We start from the raw sequence: 22972 nt of genomic DNA, 5'->3' as shown, positions 1-22972 counted from the left end.
GAAGGACCCAACAAGTCCTGGCTCATAAACTGTCATCCTGTACAACACTCCAGATATTTTAATCCAAACTAAAATATGAAGTCTAAAGGATGGCTATATCTCTAGGCCCAATGGTAGTTTATGACTAGACAAATGTAATATTGTTTACCTTGTTTGTATGTTGTTTTCTTTGTTATGAAATTTCTTTGCCTTACCAACACCACAATCTGGTAATTAAAAAGTTGTTTTTTCAGGTTATGGGGTTGACCTATATATTTGCAACAAATAAAAATTTGGTTCCTAAATTTAATTTTGTAATAATTGCATTGCTTGTAGAGGCAGAAAATATATTGATTGCAAAAATATAAATATAAATTAATTGAAGGAGTGGCTCTCAACAGAAAGCCACAAAAAGTGCATGACAGAAGTTCAATATCATTGTTCTTTGCACCTAAAGATCCAAGAGCATGCATATGAATGGAGGGAAAAAATACTGTACTCATAGGCACAGTCAAATCTGCTTACGGTAACAGTTCAAAACACTTATCACTGTTGACAGATGCCTCCTAAGCTGCAAGTATTAGTACTACACAGAGGTAGGTCCTAGCACCATTTCCATGACTCACTTTGCTTCTTGGACCCTCTCCCATGTAGCAGTGCCCACAGCATTTTGACACCTATCCTATCCAGAAAAGCTGCATTACAGCTTCGCTTTAAAAGCGATTAAACAATAGGTCTCCCTTATTTGTGACCCTGAAATACTATTTCATGTCTCAATGATTTAAAGCAATGAAGGAGATAAATAAAGCTTCAGGAGTAGTACCTATTACGATATTCTTTAAAAACTAAATTTATAGGTTGTAGAATTAAATCGTAAGTAGATTTTGAAGAGAAGGTTCAAACAGGAAGTACTAGATACATATGTGAAAATAGGTATTTTCACTAGAATTAAGCTAGAAAAATTAACATTATAATTCTAGAAATAAGTATTCACACAATAACTCAAAGACAAGCTTAGCTTTGGCCTAAAAAGAGGTAAGCATTAATCAGGTAATCACACAAATGGTGGCTAAAACAAATAAACAAACAAAATGTATAGAGCACCATGACAGCATATGGAAAGGACTTCACCTATTGAGGACATCAGATGTATGTTTCCAAAGAAGATTTCCCTAAAGAACTCATATTTATTTAAAACAGTAAGATCCTATAATTTCAAAGGTTATCTTAAATATTTTGTACCTTTCTGCATCTCACATAGTAAGTTTTCTCTATTAAATGATTTGTTCCCATTAAAATTTGAGGCTATTCTTATTAATTGGCCTTTTTTTCAATGGTGTGCATGAAGTCAGCTTTAGGATGACCAAGACATTACTACAGATACTTTAGGAGAGATGGTTTAGGAAGATAGACACTTTTATTTTTATATGATTAAACAACTTAAATCTTACCTAGGTTAAGGTGATTTCATGATCAATACTGTATGATTTAACATAGAAGACTAAAAATCAAGAACTATTCTCATTATTTATGGAATGAAAATAATGTAAAAAAGTTATTAAAAATTGTTTCACTAACAGTACACATGGGTTATAAAAAAATTAAACATTTTTCAAAAGCACATTTTTACATTGTATATCCTGGAAGTTTATTCATTACTAATTCACAAATATCTTTGCATTGCTTGGAAATATTTAGTGAGTCAATTTCATCGCTGTCTTCTTCAAAGTGATCTGCTTTACTGTGTTCTGACAAATTGGATGGCAGATAAGAACTCACTTGAGATGTCCGAGTTGACTGGCTTTTTTCTACAGACTTGCAGTCAGTTGTTTTAAGTTTAACAGAGATGTCTTGACCACTCTTTCTAACTTTAGAATTATGCATAGTATTTTGGTCTATCTGGTTTTCTTTTTCCTCAGTCCAATAAGAAGATAAATCACTGGTAGAGATAGTAGATGCCTCTTCCAAACTTTTGTCTTGAGTCTTTGACATATGAGATCTTTTAGATGAGTGTACTGGTGATCCAGCTGAAAATGGCGGGCTAAGAATAAAACTCTTTTCATTGCTGTTTTTCCTTATGTACAATCTTGTTTCACTAGACTTACTTGTATATTGACTATGTTTTGGATTTTCTGTCCCTGGACTTCCATGGCCCTGTAAAATTCTGCTAGTGTCCTCAGTACTACAAAAATCTTCAGAATAGCAAGGGCTGGTGAAGTCTTCTGAATATTTTAGTTCTGAGATGCTTTCAGAGCAACTATTTTTACTTGGCTTACTTTCACTCACATCTGCAGTAAGAATATCATTACCACTAGTTTTGACTTGCTTGTCATCTATTTCTTTATCTATTACAATTTTGTCAACAACTGCAACCTGTTGGAAAACCATTGGACTTTGGGCTTTCATTTCCATTTTTCCTTCCAAAATATCTGTATTAGCAAACCTTTCTTGAATAACTGAATTTGCGGGACTCACAATTTCTTCTAAAGAACCATTATTCGTCCTATTTTCTCCATAGTTAACTGTCTTTTCAGTTGCACATTTCAGTTTAGTTTCTTTAGTTGTGCTGAGGTCATAAAAAACTCCACTAATTAGCTTTGAGGAATCACTATTTTTAGCAAAAGATGTGTCTGATTCTAAATACTTATCTCTAGGGAGTTGATGTGGCTTCTGGTGTTGCTCTGCAAAGCTGAATACTTTAACTTTAGATGATGGAATTCTGAGTTTTGCATCTAACATTTGTGCTTGCATCTTTCTATACTGTTCTCTCTTTTCATGTACTACTAACATACCAGGATTTGTCTGCTTTAAACGTAGTTTAAGTGTATTTGTTAAGCCATAGAGCAGCTTACCCCTTAAAACTCTCTTTTGAGGGCCACCATTGTTCTTTTCAAAATATTTACCTTTCTTAAGATTTCCCATCTGGTTCTTTTTATACTGAAGACTCAACGACTTTTCATTTTCTCCCACAGAAAGCTTATCTTTCTTTGATTCACATTTGTTTGTGAATTTGTCAGAAGATTCTGGTGACTTCTTATCCTCAGTTCTATATAACCAGGCTAAGTGAGGATGTATATGAGTAGGACTTGCCACAGGTTGGTTGTATAACAAGGACAACTCAACCAACAAAGCATTTAACAAAGGCAACTGCCTTATTGTATTAATTCTACCTTGTTCAGTTTGAGGGTGACATGTTTTTGGATCACTTGCTGCTATATCCTGAACATGAGGAGGATTAAGCACTGCAGGACTCTCATGTTTTGCAGCAGAATTTGTATGTTTTAGATCAGTAGGTGTTGTGGGATTTACGAGTTTCTCTTCCGGAAAAGCACCATCCAACTCCTCAGGTACATGCATTTGAGGCTTAATGGTGATTTTACCCTGCAGAGGAGGCCTCTTTTCTTGGGTCATGTGAGTGTAATACAGAGGAGGAGGGCAAAATATGTTCGTTTCAATGTCCAGCCCTGAGACTTCCTGACTTGGGGGGCTGAGACGCTCCACACCACTGGCACTTGAACAAACCGAGTTGGTTTTGCCCTTCTCCACAAGACCCGTGTTATCAGAGTTGGCCTTACTATGGAAAACTGTTTCCTTCAAATCCTCCTGGGCCTTCGGATGTTTTAAACCCTGCAGAGGCCTATCAGCATCTCTGGGGCTTGGGTCTGAGCCTGGCTGCTGCAGCGGCTTTTCCTGCTGGGCTTGGGACCGGACCTCCGCTGTCTCCCACACCTCTGCGCCCTCCTCGCCGCCTTCTGTGGAAATGACGGGCCGCTGCAGGTGGCCCAGCAAGCTGCCCCCCAGGTCAGTCAGGCGGTAGGCCAGCGAGATATCCCCAATACGCTCCCCTACATGGTTGTGCAGAGGGAAATTTCCTCGATGGCCGTGGGAGCAGCCGGAGGCGACCGGCCCCAGCACCTCGCGGGCCGCGACGGCCAGCGAGATGCTGCAGGTGCCCAGGAGCTGCGGGGCAGGAGTCGGCCGACCGGGGGGCAGCTGCAGCAGCAAGGAGTACAGCGGGGTCTCCAGGAGGCGGCGGCGCAGGGTGGCGGGGGGCAGGCGGAAGAGGCAGGACTTGCCGCGACCGAAGCTGAGCAGACCGGGCCGGGGCTCCGGGGCAGGCGCAGCGGGCCCCCCGCGAGGGTAAACCAGCAGCGTGGGGAAGTCCAGCAGGCGGAAGGCCACGGCGGGGCACAGGGAGCGCGATGGCGGCGGCGATGCCTCCTCCTCCTGCTCCCGCTCCTCCTCCGCCTCGACTACGGGCGGCGGCGGCGGCGTCAGTCTGGCTTCCAGACGCACCCAGTCTACGAGCAGCTCCAGCGAGAAGAGCCGCTCGGACACGGGCGCCGCCATTGCTGTTGCCCCAGGAGACGCTGCAGTGGTCTCGGCGAACGGGACGGGGAAGCTCTTGGTTCTCGCGAGAATAAGAGAGAGAAACCGGCGACTGCACCTGCTCTCGCGTGAGACTGGCGGGGCGATCCCTGAAAGAGTGTGCTCTTCATGCTGCTGCCTTAGGAGTTTTCGCTGCTGAATGTATTTTGCTTTCCAGACTTGTATTAAAGCAATTGCTTGTGTTAATACCAAGCCTATGAGTAGCACAATAAAAGAAAAGTATATTTAATTTTTTTTATTTTGATCATGTTTTTAGAACTGCAGATACCTTACAATTTGAGGGTCCGGTCAAAGCTATCTGAAGAATATTAAAAGTAAATCAGGGCCCCTTTTCCAGACCCCAGGCTGCAGAAAGCCAGTGCATTGTCCGCAGTCAGGCTTTTCTGGCTGCATGTCTACCCGCAAGATGATGACACAGCTCTGAAGTCGCTTGGGAGCCTTTGTCGGGGTAATTACGGTAGCAACTGGGACAAACGCAGTGTGTGTGGCCACATTTCCAGCTGAGCAATCACCATGTATGAGAGTTATGTTAGTGGTTCCACTCAACAACACACACACACACACACACACACACACACACACACACACACACACACACACCCCGCCCCCTCCCCCAGGGGTGAGACAGATCTTAATGTACTATCCCTGATTTTCAAGGAGACAGACTTCGGACTTCAGTGAGCTGGTCAACTAGGTTGAAACCAAGGCCGATGCATGGAGAGCCTTGAATGCCATAGTAAGGAATTTGGACTTTATTCTGTATAAGTTCTTTTGAGTGAATGAATCTGATCATATCAATGTTTGGAAATGCATTGGTGCAAATGCAAGGGAAGAATTCCAATAAGAAAATGAATTCAGAGTAATCCATGGGGAGGCTGTTGCAGTGAGTGATCTCAGGCATCTTTGTGGCCTGAGGTGGTTGGAGTTAGTGGAGGCAAAAGATAAATGACATATAGAACAGGCATCTGTGACCGCAGAGCTTGGAATCTGGTGAGAAGAAAGAGTTTTGGGTGAAAACTTTGCTACTGAAAAAGAAAGAATTGAGGAGCCATCGATTTTATTTCTAAAAGACAGTCAAGAGAATGAAAAGACAAACCACATGCTTGGAGAAAATACCTTCAAAAGACATGTCTAATAAAGAACTGTTATTCAAGATAGACAAAGAACTTTCAAAATGCAACAGTAAACCCACAGAATAACAACACCCAGAGTGAACCCTAATGTGAACCATGGGCTTTGGGTGAGGAGAATATGTAAAATCTCTATACCTTTTACTCAGTTTTGCTGTGAACTTAAAACTGCTTTAAGAAATAAAGTCTTTTTTTTTTAAAAAAATGTATAACAAAAGGATGGAAGATTGAATTAGAAATAAAGGGCTGAAACAAGAGAAAAAGGGAAATGGGAAAAAACAGAAAATACAATCTGCAAACTTAAAAAACTGAAATGTAAGAAAGCCAAGTTAAAGCCCTTTCCCCTCTACTGTAGCTGCAAGCCCCTTGCAAACACTTGTCTGGCGTGGCAAGTCTGGAAGCTTACCTCTCAGAATTGCTTAGAGACAGACTATCACTAAGGTTCTCTCCATTGTCTTCCAAAGTCTTGTATTTCAAGATTCCTGAAGCAAGAAGATTTCAAGCAGTTTCTCACAATCATTCATTCAGGACCTAAATGCCATGATAGAAAGATGCCCTGCTATAGGACTCAATTAGAGTCTTCTGGGATCTAAGCCAAATGGCTCTCTTTGTTCTAACTGCGTTACAATGGACTTCACACAATTTAAATACTGGAAACAACTAGAACTTTAGTAATACCTTGACCTCAGCTATTAGTGATAAAGATGGCATGACTTTACCCCTCAGAATGTGTGCAGTGTTTAAATGTGGCTCACTTTTTCTTTGTTTCTAGTCTTTCATCCTCTTATGTTTTGCAATTGCTGGACAGAGGAATCATAGCTTTTGCCTGATGCTGGCACTGCATGCAGGACAGAATTACCATCAGAACCGTGATTACCACTTCCTGTATCATAGCCATGAAATAACTCTTGTAAATAAGTGCAAATAACTGAAAGAAATTCTGTAAATTGGTAGCAAGACTCTGCATTTCATTTTCAAGTTGTATTTCAAACTTGCCAGGAACGGATATTGGAAATTTCTTCCCTTAAGAAGAAGGACAAGGACAAAGACTGGAGGGGGAGAGAGGACGGAGAAGATGGGGTTTGGGGGTGAGCAAAGGAACGGCCAGTTCATAGAGGGAGTGCTCCGTATCCTACTCTGATGAACCTGTCTTCCAGAAAGGAATGGAAGAGAGGAATCACACAGCATCTTAAGGCCTTGAAAACACGGGTTTATTAATAAGCTAAATGTTCCAAAGATGGATAGGAGTGGTTTAGTGAGAGATATGTGACCATCATTGGCAATTAGAAGTGTGGATTACAGTAACAGCTTCTCCATTTCATAACTAGGTAACTCTGGCCAAGTTCGTCACCGCTGGGAAGTCTCCTCCCAGAATACCTCATAGATTCTCAAACTGCAGCATGCACATTAAAATGCACATTCTCGGGCTCTACTTCCAGAGATTTTGATTCACTGGGTCTGAAGCAGGGCCCAGAGGTGCACATTTTCACTAGCATCCCCGGACGATTTTGGCGCAGGGAACCCTTTGACTGCCCTTTGAGAAGCATCTCCCTAGGTTCTGGCGCATTGCACACAGCTGTTCCAGTGCGTGTGAAGTTTGTACCGCATAGGACGTTACCGTTATCAACAAGCCACAGAACAGCAGAATGATTTAAGCATTCATGTGACCACCTTCCCTGTTTCACTTTCCATGTGAAATGGCGGAAATGAAATGGTGGCCTTTGGCAATGAAACATTACTGTCAACTCGTTCCCAGGCCAAGAGATGTCAGTGCAGCAGCAGCAACAGCTCAGAAGACTTTTCAGAAAGCCCATGGGATAGATTGATACAAAACCCCATGAACAGGCTGAACTTTGCCTGCTGAGACCCCAGCACCCTTTCTCCGGTCCCGGGAAGACTTACTACCAGTTCCGCAGACAGGGCGTCCACCTGCCTTCAAGCAATGGGGCGGGCTGAAAGATGTGTTAATTTAACTCATGAACTCTCCCCTCCCATGCACACAAATACTGTTCAGCCTCTTGGCCTAGACCTTTTTGTCAGGACTAATGAAATTAGTGGGTGCTTATAATGAAATTAACTTAGAGAAGTTAAATCATGTATACAAATATGAATTTACACAAGTAAGTGGTCAGCTAGCATTAAAATTCAGTTCTGCCATCTTAAAAAAGAAAAGCTTCTGTTTATCCCAATAAATTCCTTTAGCTTATTCATCTGTGCCCAAGGAGAATATGAATATATAGAAACTGATACTACTGAATCCAAAAATGTATTTGGGTGTACAGTTAAATAATATCACAAGGAAGCTAAGACAAAAAAGTGGACCACGGTGTGTTCTACGAGAACACTGACCCGGTTTAAACAAGCCTAGGGCACAGAGAAAAAGGAAATGGGGTAGGTTACTTCTGCAAACTAAGTGTCTTAAGAGACATAACCACCAAATGTCCAGTGCGGACCTTCTTTAGATTTTTACTCAAACAAGCCATCTAAAAAAAAGCAGCACGTCTGAGACAGTAGGGGCAATTTGATTATAATGGAGTTAGATGGTACAGAAGAATAGATATTGATCTCATTAAGATTACTTAAGAAAATGATTACATGTGAACAAGACGCTGAACGAAGTAGTAGAAATGAAAGGACAATGCCTGGAATACTTTATAGTGTCTCAGGATTTCCAAAAATCGAACAGATAAAGCAAATGTGGCAAAATCCTGATAATTATCCAATCTATGTGATAGGTCTGTGTAAGTTCATTATGCTATTTTCTCTACTTTGTCTTTTCTCTACTTTCATGTATGAACAGACGACAGTACAGCTAGTGCTGGACGTCAGTGCTGTGGAAACCAACCGCCAGGCGTGACCAGGGTCCCTCGCCGGAGCTGTGAGCTTCTGGACTGCCCAGAATTAAGTTCCCGTGGCTGCCCCAGGTAGCCACTTAAATAAGGGGGATTTGGAAGTAGGTTACATATAAATAGTACGCCTCCTATTTATAGATCTTAAAGGCCAAGCATGTTTGGAATTCCTTCTGATCCTGCCTCATTTTTCAATGCCAGCCACTTAAAGGGATAGGGAAGGCCCTGTATAATTACAGCCAAGACCCCCACCCCTTCTCCTTCTGTATGTATATATTACCGTTTAATTTACTTCTCTAACCTTTTACCAGCTATTTTAGGGCACGATTTACATCTAAAAGTTGTTTTTTTTCCTTAAAATATGCATGTGTTTTTCATGTCTGGAACTGGCACTTCAAAAGGAAAATAGGCTCTGTAAGTACCCTTGTCACCTGGTAACACCATGACATATATACAGTGACATTTCCAAATTTTTAAATAATAGTACAGGAACCTCTAAGAGCAGACCCCAAGCAACTTGTAAGAAAATTTATTTCTAGCATCTAAACTGAGCCATGTGCTTCTTCCTCCTTCATACACGTAGTTTCCTGTTCTCAGTGCTGGGTTTATGGTCTGCTTTTCCTCTGCCTAGAATCTTCTTCCTCCACAGATCTCAGAATTTATCTCTCTCTTTAAAGTTTAACTCAAAAATCTTTTTGAAATTCTTTCCTGGCCATCCTGATTGGAAGTAATCTTTCTTTTCCCGCAGCGCCGAATCTCTTCTGCGAACTTTTTTTCTGTTTTGTAATATTGTTCTGATCACATGAGTTATTGCTCCTGGTTCTCTCTAAGCTCCTTGATCATGTTATTTCTTACAGTTAACACAGTGCCTTGCTTCTGAGCATGGGATTTGTATCTATTTGATGTCTTTGTAAATGAAGAATCTAATCCCTTCTACTCCTTGCTTGTATTTGGGAAATTTCCTGAGCTAAAAACTAAGAAGTAAGTATTTAAAAGAAAGCTCTAATTCCTTCCAATTTGCACTGTGCTTTGTGTGGAGGGGTGCTTTATAAAGCCAAGGACAACTTTACAGAATGTTCGGGCCTCTTCAAAGAGACCCTGCTGTGTTCTATTTGCCTCAGATTTTGAAGTCATGGTTGACTAAACCAAAGCCTTGGGTTGTCAGATTAAAGTAAACAGGATTAAGTGCTCTGCTACCCGGGACAATTTTGTGATATGTGGGCCCTGCAGGTTCCCTTTTGCTCCAGGCCGCGGATGTGAACATTCACCGCAACTGCTCAGTGCCCACCCAACAGCGGGGGGAAGGCCTTGCAGCAGCCGCCGCCGAGGTCGTAAGTGACACCCTGCCATTGTGAGCTCAGCCTTCTTTTAAATGATCATTGGAAATGTACGCCACCTCTGAAGGGAACAGGAATCCAGCCCTGCTAAAAATAGGTCCATGCCCACTAAGCCTAGACTTTCTGGAATCATTCCCCTCTCTCTCTGCACTGCCAGTCTTCCCATTTATTTCTCCACTTCCCACCTGCAGAGCCAGACCAATAACTGGGCAATGCTTCTTGCCCTGAAGAGAGAGAATCAATAGATCGGGGTGGCTACTCAGCTCACATTCCCCAGGCCCCACGCCTCACACCCGTTAGGATGGCTACTGTCACAAAAAGGAAAATGACCAGTGTTGGCCAGGTTGTGAAGACGTTGCAGCCTTGTGCACTGTGAGTGGGATTATAAAATGAAGCAATTGCTATGGAAAAAAATATGGTGGTATTATGGGCTGAATTATATTCCCCTGCCCCCTCGAGATCATATGTTGCAGCCCTAACCCCCAAAGTGACTGTTTAGAGATAGGATCTTTGAGGAGGTAATTGATGTTAAATGAGGCCATTACTGCATAGCCCAAATCCAATAGGACTGGGGTCCTTATAAGAAGAAAAAGATACACTAGGAGTGTGTGCACAGAGCGAAAGGTCACATGAGGACCTTTCTGTGAGAAAGCAGCTGTCTGCCAGCCAAGGAGACGGCTGTCACCAGAAAGCAGCCCTGCCTCTACCTTGATCTTGGACTTCTAGCTTCCAGAGCTGTGAGAAAATGGCAGCTCTAGCTGACTAATACAGGTGGTTCTTCAAAAAAAATAAAAAGCAGAACTATCATATGATTTAGCAATCCCCCTTCTGGGCATCCAAGCGAAAGAATGGAAGCAGGATCTTGAGAAGATATTTGCATGCTCGTGTTCACAGCAGCGCTAGTCACAAAAAGCCAAGAGGTGAAAGCAACACCAATGTTCATCGGCACAAGAATGGATACACCAAATGTGGTCTATCTGCATACTGGACATACTGGAATATTATTTAGCCTCAAATAAGAAGGAAATTCTGACACAGCAACAACATGGATGAGCCTTGAGGACATTATGCTGAGTAAAATAAGCCAGTCACAAGAGGACAAATACTGTCTGATTCCACTTACGTGAGGGTTCTAAAGTAGTCAAATTCACAGAAATAAAAAAATAGCACGATGGTACTAGGGGTTGGGGGAGGGGAGAAATATGTAAAGGGTATAGAGTTTCACTTTCAAAAGATTATAAAGTCCTAGAGATTTGTTTCATGACAATGTGGATACACTTAATGCTACTGAAATGTATACCAGAAAAATGGTTAAGATGGTGAATTTTCTGTGTTTTTTAAATAAAATAATACACTTTTTAAGTACAATACAAAATTTTAAATGGAGAAGGGCATGGTCAGAGAAAAGGAAGTTGAGTAGTGGAAAACTCTAGAAGAGGGGACTATGGTGATTCTTCCGGACCAAGAGCACATCTAACGAGTCATCCGAACAAGAGGTTTTCCAACACACCTGATGACCTTCTCTCCGCAGCATCACAGCCAGATACAGTTGTAACTAAGAGGCAGCTGTGTTTTGGTGTTTATTCCAGGAAAAATTGTCACAAAGCAAGACACATGAGGCATCCCATCCACTGTATCCCCATGGCATGCAAAGCCCTCGTACCAAGATGTTTCTGCGTAGACCACCCGGCACCCACACTCTGCCTCCGGGCAGACAGACCGCCTGCCCACACCACTCCTACGTGCTGCCTCCATGTTTTTCCTTTTCCTCTTTGCCCTGCTCATCGCTCCTTTGTCCTACCAAACATGCTAGACTTTTAATTTAACTAATAATTTTGGGATATTTATGCATGATGACTACTACATCTCTCAAATAATAATTAAAATACACTTACAAGTTTTTTAAAACTGTCTTCCCAGATGGGTAAATAATATTGTATTTTGTTGTCTTCACTCTTGAAATTATGTTGTTAGTGAATATCTACCTTGTTCCCAAACCTAGATGCTTTTGCTTTGATTTCTGATTTTATGATTTTTCCTAAAGAAAACTTTATGACCCATCTTGTGGGGATTTTTAATTTTCCCATAGTATACGTGTCATTATGAAAGCATTTGCTATAAATTTGGATTATAATTTATATTTCTTGTTATTTTAGATTTTATGTCACAACTGACCGCTAAAACCCAATTACCTAAAAGTCACCAACTTAATTCATGTATATTCAGAGGGAAGGGGAAAGATATATTTGGGATCTAAATCATGCTACATTTTAGCAACTCAAATAACAAATACATGTCTAATTGAATAAAAACCACAAAGTCTGGTTTTTATTGATGAGTGCTTAATTTAATAAAAACCATAACGCCTGGGTGCTGTTATGTGGTTGCTGTTCTCAAAAATTCAGTATACATGTATATTGATAGACTACCCATCCCAAAGACTTCTCCTGAAGAGAAGCTCTATTACGTGTTCATATATAAATGGCCATCAGTGCAGAAATCACTTAATTTGGCACTCATTGCAAATTAAAGAAAACAAATATTTAGTATATTGAGAAAACACCTTGGTAAAATCTAAGTATGTCAAATAATCATATTTGCAAAACCTGGGGGTTGTAAACAATGGTAAAAGTCTTCACATTTTAGACTTGAATTGCTCTCCTTCATTGGAAGTTCCCAGTTTCCTTCATACCGTCTTGTTGATCAGAATCGGGGGGTTCTGGTCTCTGCAACATCAGAGCCAGTGAAACTGTTCAGTTTGACCCCTTCTCAGTCTGAAAGGTGATCAGGTTCCATCTTTTTTAGGGGCATTAGCATTAATAACAAAAGATATTTTTTAATGACCATGTACATATGTGGGATGGATTTTGATTAATAGAATACTTGAATCAAAGGGTACTTACATATTTCATTTCAATGCATACTCCAAAATTATTATCCAAAAGTATCAAGTCCATTTATACTCTCACCAACTTAGGATTGTATTTTTTATTTTTATTTTTTGCTAGGGTTGTGGATAAAAAATAGTATCTCATTTGTTTTTAGTTTGTGGTTTTTCTGATTACTAGTGAAATTAGCATCTAGTGATATATTTATTGTCTCTGAATCCTTTGACTATCTTTTTATGGATTTTTTCCTTATTAATTTATAAAAGTTTTTAATAAACACATGTGTTTATGTATATTGTGTATATTAATTTGTATATATATGCATGTGTGTGCATTTGTAATATTTACAGTTTGTAGATTGTTTTAACTTTCCTTGTAGTAAACTTTTATGGACAGCTGTTCTTAATTATAATATAGTCAAGTTTATTATTCTTTACGTTTTTATTAGTAATTTCTGTCTTGTACAATAAATCTTCTCTATGCTAAGGCCATAGATATATTACCCTATATTTTCTTTGAAAATGTTTTAAATTTTGTCTTTTACACATGAATATATCTAGAAGCTATTTTTGTATTTGGTGTAAGATAGGCATCTGACTGTATTATTTCTTCACAGTGAATCGTTCTAGTGCTATTTATTTAAAAGGCCACCCTTTCCCCCAATAATTTTCAACATCATCTCTGTCATATGTCATTTTAATGTACACAAAGCTCTGCTTCTTAGTTTTCTCAATAGGTTTTATTATTTATTTTGTCTACTCTTTTGTTCATACCAACACTGTCTTTATTACTATAACTTAAAAATTCTTGCTGTCCAGGAGAGAAAAATTCCCCGTTTTATATTTCCTTTTAGAAATATTTTCTCTAATCTTAGGTTTTTTTCTCTCTGATATTTATTTTACAGTTTATTTAAGTTCCTGAAAAAGCACTGTTGAGATTTTTATTAGAATATCAGTTTGGGGAGAAATCAAGGCATGTCAACATTATCATATCCTTCTATATATTAACACAGCGATTGTGAACACTTTTCACCTTACAGCTCACATAAACTAATTGCCAAAATTCTGCGGCACACCAAAATATATCTTTTGCAGATCTGACAAAAAAAAAGTGTAATTTTGATTCATTTGCACTGGACGACTATTGTTGTGTTGGCTGTTGTGGTTTTTTATTTTTAGTTTGACAATCTAAGGGAAAAGAGGTCAGTGCCCATGCCTAAATAGGTATTGCATGTTTTAAAAGTTCTTGCCCTGGCTTCATAGCTCAGTTGCTTAGAGCATTGTCCCAAGACACCAAGGTTGTGGGTTCTACCTCTGGTCAGAGCACATACAAGAATCAACCAATGAATACATAAATAAGTGGAACAACAAATCAATATCTCTCTCTCTCTGCATAACACTTGAAAATCACTGTATTAACATGTCACATCTCTCCATTTGGTTAGGTCTTCTTTAATGTCTAAGTAATTCTCCATAGACATCTTGCACAGATTTTCTTAGATTTATTTCTATGTACCCTATTTATTTTTTTCTATGTAAAAGGCGTCTTTTAATAAACTATGTTTTTAACTGTTGCTGGTATGTAGAAGTACAATTGATTTTTGAATATTGATTATATATCCAGTGTCCTTGCTAAACTCTTACTAATTCTAATAATTTTTATTTATTATGCATAAAATAATATCACCTGTAAAAATTACATTTTGGTTTCTTCTTTCCCAAATCTTATACCTTTTACCCTTTGTTATCTTATTGCACATATTAGAGTCTCCAGTAAAATGATGAATAAATGGAAATTTGTGGGTATGTAACAACAATTTTTAAGAAATCATAGTCTTTCTAAAAAGCCAATTCCATCCAGTTTGCACGCTAAGTAAAAAGAATAATAATATTATACACCCATGAATGCATGTGGCTCCTTTTTCTACTTCCTCACAGTTTTCTGGAATATTCTTTTCCAAAGACTATCAATTACAGAATCCTTTCAAGGGCAAAGCAGAGTTCCTTGCTTGAGCCTTGAGGTAGATGCAATAGGTCTCCTGCGTGGAATCACAGGAGAGCCAAACACATATTTACTTTTTAACTTTGCGATAAAATTATTTTCTTCTTTAAACATTAAAATTGGAGGTAAGTATTTTACCATAGAAACCTATAGCAGCTCATTCTCCAGAGACGGAAAACTGGTTGGCAGAGGCCAGGGCTGTAAGCTCTACTGTGGGTCGCTCGCGGGTTTGCCTGGGGCCATCCTGACCTTCAGGTTCTTAGTTTTCAGGGTGCACACTGGACACAGTAACACACACAACCATCTTACTTCACACGGTCGATGTGACACTCAACAACTTAACGTTTGGGAAGGATTTCGATTCCCTGAGAAAATGAGTACGATAAAAACATTAGTATTATAAAATTACGATATCTAATTCTGCAAAAGCATTGGCATAGCCTTCTGGGTACTTAAATATTAATTGAATGGATTAATGAACAAATGAAAGATTCACAGTTAAAAATAGTCTAATAAATCACCTAATTGTTTTTAAGCTCCAAAAGTATCGCATTTTTATTGTTGTTTTTACAATAAATGTGCTTTCACACAACCTAATTAAGCCAAATTTCTAAAATACTACACTTAAGATTATGCTGTGCATTTTGAGACCTTACCCTAGGCTGAGGTAATCGTAGTCATTTTTTTTAAAGTCTCATCTATGGAGCCTAAGTAGCATGCATGCTTCAGGTATATCAGCTTTTATCTATCGACTATAGGTTCATATCAATGTCCGAGGAAAGCAGTGCTTGGTTTTGAGGTCAGCATGCTGTTGCCAGATGCGCTCAGCCACATGTGGGCACCAGAGAAGGGCCCAGTCCCCGAAGATGAGAAATGCATGACACTAGAGGACCCATGACAAGTTTGCCTGGCTAGTGTTCGCCAAACGCATGGCATCTGGAAACTCTTATTGTGCGGAGAATGTCATGCCTCCCACACACTGACACCCGTCATTTTGTTGAGAGGCCATGTCGTGTAGCACAGTGGGCACCTGAGGGTGGCAACCAGCATCGGCATCACCTGGACCCTTGTTAGAAATGCAAATATTTGAGCCCTACCTCGGACCTCCTGCCTTCGTTCCAGGAGCGGGGGCCACCATGTGGGCTTTAACAAGCTACCAGGTGATGCCGGTGTGTGCCAGAGTTTGAGAACCACCAGCAAGGTGACTGATAAACTGCGGGCTCTGAAGTAAGACCGCCCAAATTCAGCATCCCCGAACAACTGGGGATGTTCTGTGCCTCAGTTTCCTTACCTAAGAACCTGGAGTAATATCTGCGTTAACAATGGTATTGATGAATTAATTCACATAAAGTACTGAAGACAGCGCCTGCCACGCAATAAGCACTCTATAAGTGTTATTAATTTTTCAGGGTAAAAACAATGCTGGAAGCCTACTGATTTGGAATGATTTTTGCCGTCTCTGTATCCCCAGGATCTGTATTTGGGAATCTTCGAGCCGAGTTTAACCAGAGAGCACATCTCATAAAGGAAGCAGCAGGGCTGTCCAGGGAGCTGGGCAGGATGAGCACACAGTGGGGCAGCCAGTGAAGCACAGTCAGTCTGGGAGTAAAGTCAATGTCACGTTGTCCCTCCCGGAGGTGGAGTTATGGGTATAAGATGTTTATCAGAGATCAAACCTGGGAGAGGAAGTAGAGGGTGTCTTAGCCCATTCCAGTTCCTGTAACAGAACACCGTAGACTGGGTAGCTTATAAGCAACAGACATTGGTTTCTTATAGTTCTGGAGATTGGGAAGTTCAAGATCAAGGTGCCAGTAGACATCTCGTGGGAACCATTTCCTGGCTCCTAGCTGGCTGTCTTCTCACTTGGTCCTCACGCGGTGGAAGGGGTGAGGGAGCAGCTCTCTGGGCTCTCGTCTGCGAGGGCACTAATACCACCCATGAGGGCTAATCATTTCCCAAAGGCCCACCTTCCATACCACCACCCTGGGAATTAGCTTTCCAAGTACGATTCTCAGGGAGACAAAATCCTCAGTCCCTAACCAGGAGGGAGCAGGTATGGGCAGAGGAAGGCAGTGAATGGGGACACAGACCCAGAGGACCTTTGGCTGACTTGGCAGGGAGCTCTGAAGCGAAGACCGCCCAACAGAGTGTCCCTGGCTGGGCAGAATGGTCACTAGCTGCAGGCCACTCCAGGAAGGGCAGGGGTCCGGGCCAGGCAGACCCCACTGAAGCTGGCAGCTGGCAGAAGTCCCTCCTGGAAGGAGTATCTGGGTAGCCCGTGCCCTGTTGTCTGTAATCGGGATCAGGGATTCAAAGTCAAGGGAGAGACGAAGCGAGAAGCAGATAGGCAATTGAGTTGTAGGTTCAACAGAAGTGCTCCTCTCTGCATTTTAGCAAGCAGACCAGACACTGACCATAATGGGCGGTTCTGGGTGCCGCCCTTAAGGGGGCCGGCATTCTAAAGCCATGCCTGTTGCCCTCTTTTCTACCCCAGTGCTCTTGGGGTACATCAGAAATTCTATCATTAACGTGAATTACCTTGACACTGATTTTCAAAAATGGAGAATTCTCCCTCATAAAGGAGCATTTCAGTCTGTAAGGGCCACCTGTGGGGTTGGCAGAGCCCCTGAGATGGTCCTAATAGACCTCCCAAAATATCTCACTATGCCACTCTCTCTTCGGGAATCCCTAGTGGAAAGGAACTCAAAAACTCATCATATGAAACAAGACTGAAGGAACTCGAGAGGTTAGCCTGAAAAAGGGAAGAGAAGGGATCTCATGCGAAAATGATATGCTAGTAACTGTTCTGTCAAGTGATCAAGTAACGTATGGCCCTTATAAAGGGAGAATATTCGAGCCTAGTACGCCTGAAGTTATTTGTACTATTATGTTAGCAAAATACGTAAAACATAAATCATTACATAACAGCCACACAAAAATAAAACAAAATATTTACTGATTAAATACTAAAAGAGCCAATAGAAAAAACCAATTTAATAACATTAATGTACCATCGGCCATATAAACATGGCACTGATGTTGTAAAGCCATTGTTTCTAAAGTTGGTATGTCACCACGTGCCAGGAGTTCACTTAATTTTGCTACCACTTCTTTCTCTTCAAACCACTGCAAAGCCTTTAATCACATACCAGGCTGCAAGGCCATCTGGCATTCATTTACTCCAAATGCATCACTTCTGAACTGTCTGCGCTGTTTTCTTCTTTGCCTGTGTACAGAGCCTCCATTGACTCTTTTCTTCCTGCTGTCCCTTCTTTTAGAGAACTGGCCTTCCCCACCTTCTGCATGGCCGTGAGCAGCACAGCGCAGCCACCCACCCTCCGAAGGAGTGCCCACGTGGCCTAGACCTGGCCACACACAGTACGTGTTCTCTCCAGCCATTTGGATGGACACATTATCCAAGTAGGCTCAGCTAGACCTCTCCTCTGGTATTGTATACAAGGCAGCTGAAAGAACAAAGTTCTTCCTTTCTTTTTCCATGTCTACGATCTGCCCATTGCTCTGATGTGGCCGTCCCCACCATACCCTGCCCTTGACCTGCACCCACCTCTGCTGGAGAACACCTGTTCTCAGGTGTGGTCTGCACACAACAAGCAACAGAGCTGCGAGGCAAGTCATCTCCGTGACATGCATTAGGTCTCTGAAGTGAGGTTGACCCCTGCCCTCCCAAGTTAGGGGTGCCAACCAACTACCAGTTAGTTCCAAATTAGGGGTGCCAATTTTCCACCGGTTAGTTTATACTAGTGAGGACGACAAGTCTAGGTAGCTTTGGAGTTTCTTTCTTACGCCTTTTCAGTAGCTAAGCAGAGAGCTGGCTTTGCAGGTCCAGGCAAGCTCAGCAGGCGAGGAGGCTGGCCGTGGGCCCTGAGCTCCGGAGACGCTTCCTTCCCAGCGATGCCAGCTTCTGGAGCAGGAGGCTTCTGGAGCAGGAGGCTTCTGCCACTACATAGCCACGCAGGTGTCCCTCTGTGGATATATAGAGCCTTGTAGGAGTGGGGTCCCTGCCTGCTGGGGCACCTCATACTTCGAGAAGTCTCCCCGTGGAACAAAAGCTGGGGGACTGAGTGCACTGTGTTGCTCTGGCCTGAAAGGTGTCCCCCAGTTCACCATATGGACACGAGGCTCATGGTGTGGACACCCACGCTGTCCCTGTCTCGGGTGGGGCAGCTAGTCTGCAATGGGTTGTTACCGTGGGCAACGGAGTCATGACTGAGTCAGCTCAGACAATGAGAGCGGCCTACTCAGCACTGCCGCAATCGTAAACCCAAATACCAGTCAAGCCCCAGAATTGCATGGCAGTACTTCAGGTGGCTGCTCAGGTGATCCAGAAAATGCGCAGCACCCTAACGTAGCCCAGACAGTCATCGCATGGAAGCGTGTGCACACCCGAGGATACATGCACACGCCCACACCGCACCCACCAAACCCTTACAGAGAGCTCAGGACCTAGACTCTACCTGTACATCTGCCTGAGAAGCCCCGGGCCCGCTGGCACAGGACACGCTGTGCCTGGGGCCCGAACGAGATACTGAGTCAGGCTGGCCGAAGTGTGGGGAATGGCCGCCCACGAACCTTGTGGCTTGTTTTTCTTAGCTCTTTCTGAAGTGCAAACGCTCCGGTCTTAGGACATTTCATATAGGGGAATTCTGGTCACATCGAGTTAGATATATTTCATAAATTCAGTTAATGGGATTGTAAAGTTATTTGCCACTGTGGGGAAGTGGGTAAGGGAAGCTCACTTACTTTTTTTTTCCTCGCAAAGAACAAGAAGACAAAGTTCTGTTTCTAAAGAAATGCCCTTTGTGTTATAATTCCAGGATTTTTCCAGTTGGTTCAGTGCCTTGTGGCAGGGGTAGGGGGGGTGGGGGCGCTTTCTAAGAATACACCCGAGGTTTAAGCCAGGGTTATGCAGGATATTAATAAGTGGGAGCTTTCTCTTTGATATAACCTTAAAGCCATTTTCAGGGTTTCTAAGTTTAGCAAAAGTGTGCCTTTAATGTTAGCCCGAAATCTAAAGTTCAGTTATTTGTGGTAATATGATATTTCAAAGAATAGAATTTACGGGAGTGGAAACTATTAACCCAGTCGATCTTGGCCCAGTTCTCACTTGAGTATATATTTGGAAGAAAACAGGTCAATATAGCAGCAATAAATGCAGCTTGGAAGGAGAAGACCACAGTTCCAGGTCTGTTCCGCCCCACACGTGACCATGGATGAGTCAGTTAACCACTTGCTGTTGGTTGTTTCAAGGTGGGCACGCAGGTGTCCTCGGAATGACCCACTAGGGCCAGGAAGGGCAACATCAGAATACACAGTTATCTCTATTGTCATCGTATCATTTACAATTTTAGTATGTGGGCTGTATATTACAAAGTACATTAAACTCTACTAAATAGTATAAGAATATGACCTAGGATATATAGAACCATTTCCATGAATATTATGGTGGAATCAAAAGTATTTAGACTATATAGTCTTAGCCTCAGTTTCTTCCTTTGTAATTGGGGGTATTGCATTGGAGTCCTTAATGTTTGGAAAAAATAAATTCACATACACCACATATATATTTGTATATATTACATTTATACATTGATATATTCTACTCTTTAATTAGAAAGAAAATTCCGTTACCTTCCCAGGCATTCTGTGATCAAAAGAAAATGAGGTACCACACAGTTGAGTTTTCTTCATGGTTCACCTCCAACAAGGTACTCACCAGGAAAAGCTGATCTAGTTTACGATTTTGTAGCAGATAAAAAAAATGTGATAACTTTTAGATGAAGCTGTTGAGATGGAAATTAAAAAACAAATGGAACATCATTACCTTTGATGAAAGTCATCTTGCTTGAGAGGGTAAAACCCAGTATATCTTCATATGCCTGACCTCCCTGGGCTTCAGTATTTTGAGAAAATGGTTTCCAAATGATAAAAAATTTTGCTCCTGTGGTTTTGGTTAAGCCCAGGCTTGAGGAAATATATTCGTCTCTTCTGTGATTTTTTTTATTGTTGACATTATTACAGATGTCTCCTATTTTCCCCACTTTGCACGCCTCCACCCAGCCCCCTTCCCCTACCCTTCACCACACTATCGTCTGTGTCCATGGGCAATGCATGTGTGTTCTTTGCTTAATTGCTTTACCTTCTTTTATCCAGTCCTTTCCCCGCCCCCTCAGAGATCTGTCAGTCTGTTCCATGTATCCATGCCTCTGGTTCTGTTTTGTCAGTTTTTAAAAAAAATTAGATTCTACATATGGGAGATCATATGGTATTTGTCTTTCACTAACTGGTTTATTTCACTTAGCATAATAATCACCAGGTCCATCCATGCTACCTCAAAGGGTAAGGGTTTCTTCTTTTTTATGGCTGAGTAGTATTCCATTGTGTAAATGTACCACAGATTTTTTTTATACATTCATCTGCTGATGGGCACTTGGGTTGTTTCCAGATTTTGGCTATTGTAAATAACACTGCAATGAATATGGGGGTGCACGTATTTTTTTGATTGGTGTTTTGGGATTCTTAAGGTTTGGGATTACCAGAAATGGGATCGCTGGGTGAAAAGGCAGTTCCATTTTTAATTTTTTGAGGAAACTCCATACTTTTTACCACAGTGGCTGCACCAGGCTGCATTCCCACCAATAGCGCATGAAGGTTCCCTTTGTTCTGCATCCTCACCAGCATTGTTGTTTGTGGATTTATTGATGCTAGCCCTTGTGGCAGATGTGAGGTAATATCTTATTGTGGATTTAATTTGCATCTTTCTGATGATTAGTGACATTGAGCATCTTTTTATATGTCTATGGGCCATCTGTATGTCCTCTTTGAAGAAGTGTCTATTCAGGTCTTTTGCCCATTTTTTATTGGATTGTTTGTCTCCCTGATGTTGAGTAATGTAAGTTCATTAGATATTTTGGAGATTAAACCCTTGTCTGATGCATCACTGGCAAATACGGCCTCCCATACAGTGGGTTCCCTTTTCATTTTATTGTTGGTTTCTTTAGCTGTGCACAAGCTTTTTAATTTGGGGTAGTCCCATTTGTTTATTTTTTCATTGGTTTCCTTTGCCCTAGGAGACATATTGGCACAGATATTGCTGCACAAGATGCCTGAGATTTTACTGCCTGTTTTATTCTGGATTTTTATGGTTTTGTGATTTACATTTAAGTCTTTTATCCATTTTGAGTTTATTCTTGTGTGTAGTGTAAATCCTGGTTACTGATCTAATTCTACAGTTTCCTGTGCTCGCCAAGTTTTAACTTGAATTACAAACCCTTATGGCCCAGGTTTTCATCTCTGCCCTTTTCCATGTGGCAAGAGGCCCTCATACAACAGATAATTTTGAAAAATAAAGTTCACTTACATCAAACATTCAGTAAATGATAAATGGCTTAAAGATTTAAATGAAACCATAGAAGTACTAATATGTGACTATGGAAAAATTTTGCAAATTAAAAGAAATTTCAATAGGAAAATAACAAAATATAAAACAAATAATTCCTCAAAAAACAATAATAAGCAATATTTTATGAAATATGAAAATGTTTAGTCTCGTTAGTAATTAAAGAAGTAAACATTAAAACAAGATACCATGTTCACCTCGTATATATATGAGGTAAAGCAAGATTCCTCGTGTATATATATATATATGTGTGTGTATATATATACATACATATATATATATATACTGTATGTGCTATATATAAGGTCTGTCCAGAAGGTGTCCAGCCATGTAATATGGAAAACAGACATTTAATGAAGAAGATACAAGGTAGAAGGAACATTGTAAATAGGACAATGACACCTCAGTCTTCTTCAAAGTAGGCACTGTGGGACCTCACATGGTTCTCCAGATTGCCATCAGCTGCCTTGTCATATTTTCCTGAGTCTCACTGACAGTCTGAGATCTCTTCCCTTTCAAAGTTGACTTTAGTTTTGGGAAAAGCCAGAAGTCACAGGGGGCCAAATCTGGGCTGTAGCGGGCCTGAGTCACCTGGGTGGCTTGATGTTTCACCAAAAACTCTGCACAAGACGTGATGCGTGAGCAGGCGCGCTGTCACGACGAGGCCCCGAGTCAGCGGTGGCCCACGGCTGCGGCCTTCTGAGTCACCCTAATAGCTTCCGCGGAGGAATGTTCAAGCTTAACGCAAAATTTGATGCAGAGTCGTTGCTCTCCTTGCTCAGTCATCTTGAATGCAATGGCTGCACAGAAAACAATCTCACTGAACAGTGCTTACTGCCCCCACTGACTAGTACAGTGGAGTTGTCATTGTTCACGCACGCACATTCTAGTCCGCTCTTTTTGGCTGCCAGGTTACACTGATGCCATGTCAACGATTCTCATTATATTAACAATGGCTGGATTTTTTTTTCAGGACAGACCT

General features: G+C 41.3%; 1 protein-coding gene across 1 annotated transcript; it reads right to left on the bottom strand.

Moving 5' to 3' along the window:
* Positions 1-1605: 1605 nt before the first annotated feature.
* MAP10 (microtubule associated protein 10) lies at positions 1606-4329 on the bottom strand. The gene has a single exon (XM_054576484.1). It carries the CDS (start codon positions 4327-4329, stop codon positions 1606-1608), a length of 2724 nt encoding a protein of 907 aa, XP_054432459.1.
* Between the last annotated feature and the right edge of the window lie 18643 nt (positions 4330-22972).

This window comes from Pteronotus mesoamericanus, unplaced genomic scaffold (assembly GCF_021234165.1).
Source record: "Pteronotus mesoamericanus isolate MK-2021 breed Mesoamerican mustached bat unplaced genomic scaffold, CSHL_Meso_final contig_347, whole genome shotgun sequence".
NCBI lineage: Eukaryota > Metazoa > Chordata > Mammalia > Chiroptera > Mormoopidae > Pteronotus > Pteronotus mesoamericanus.
Note: the sequence above shows the minus strand (reverse complement) of the source record. Positions and strands in the feature narration are given on the sequence as shown.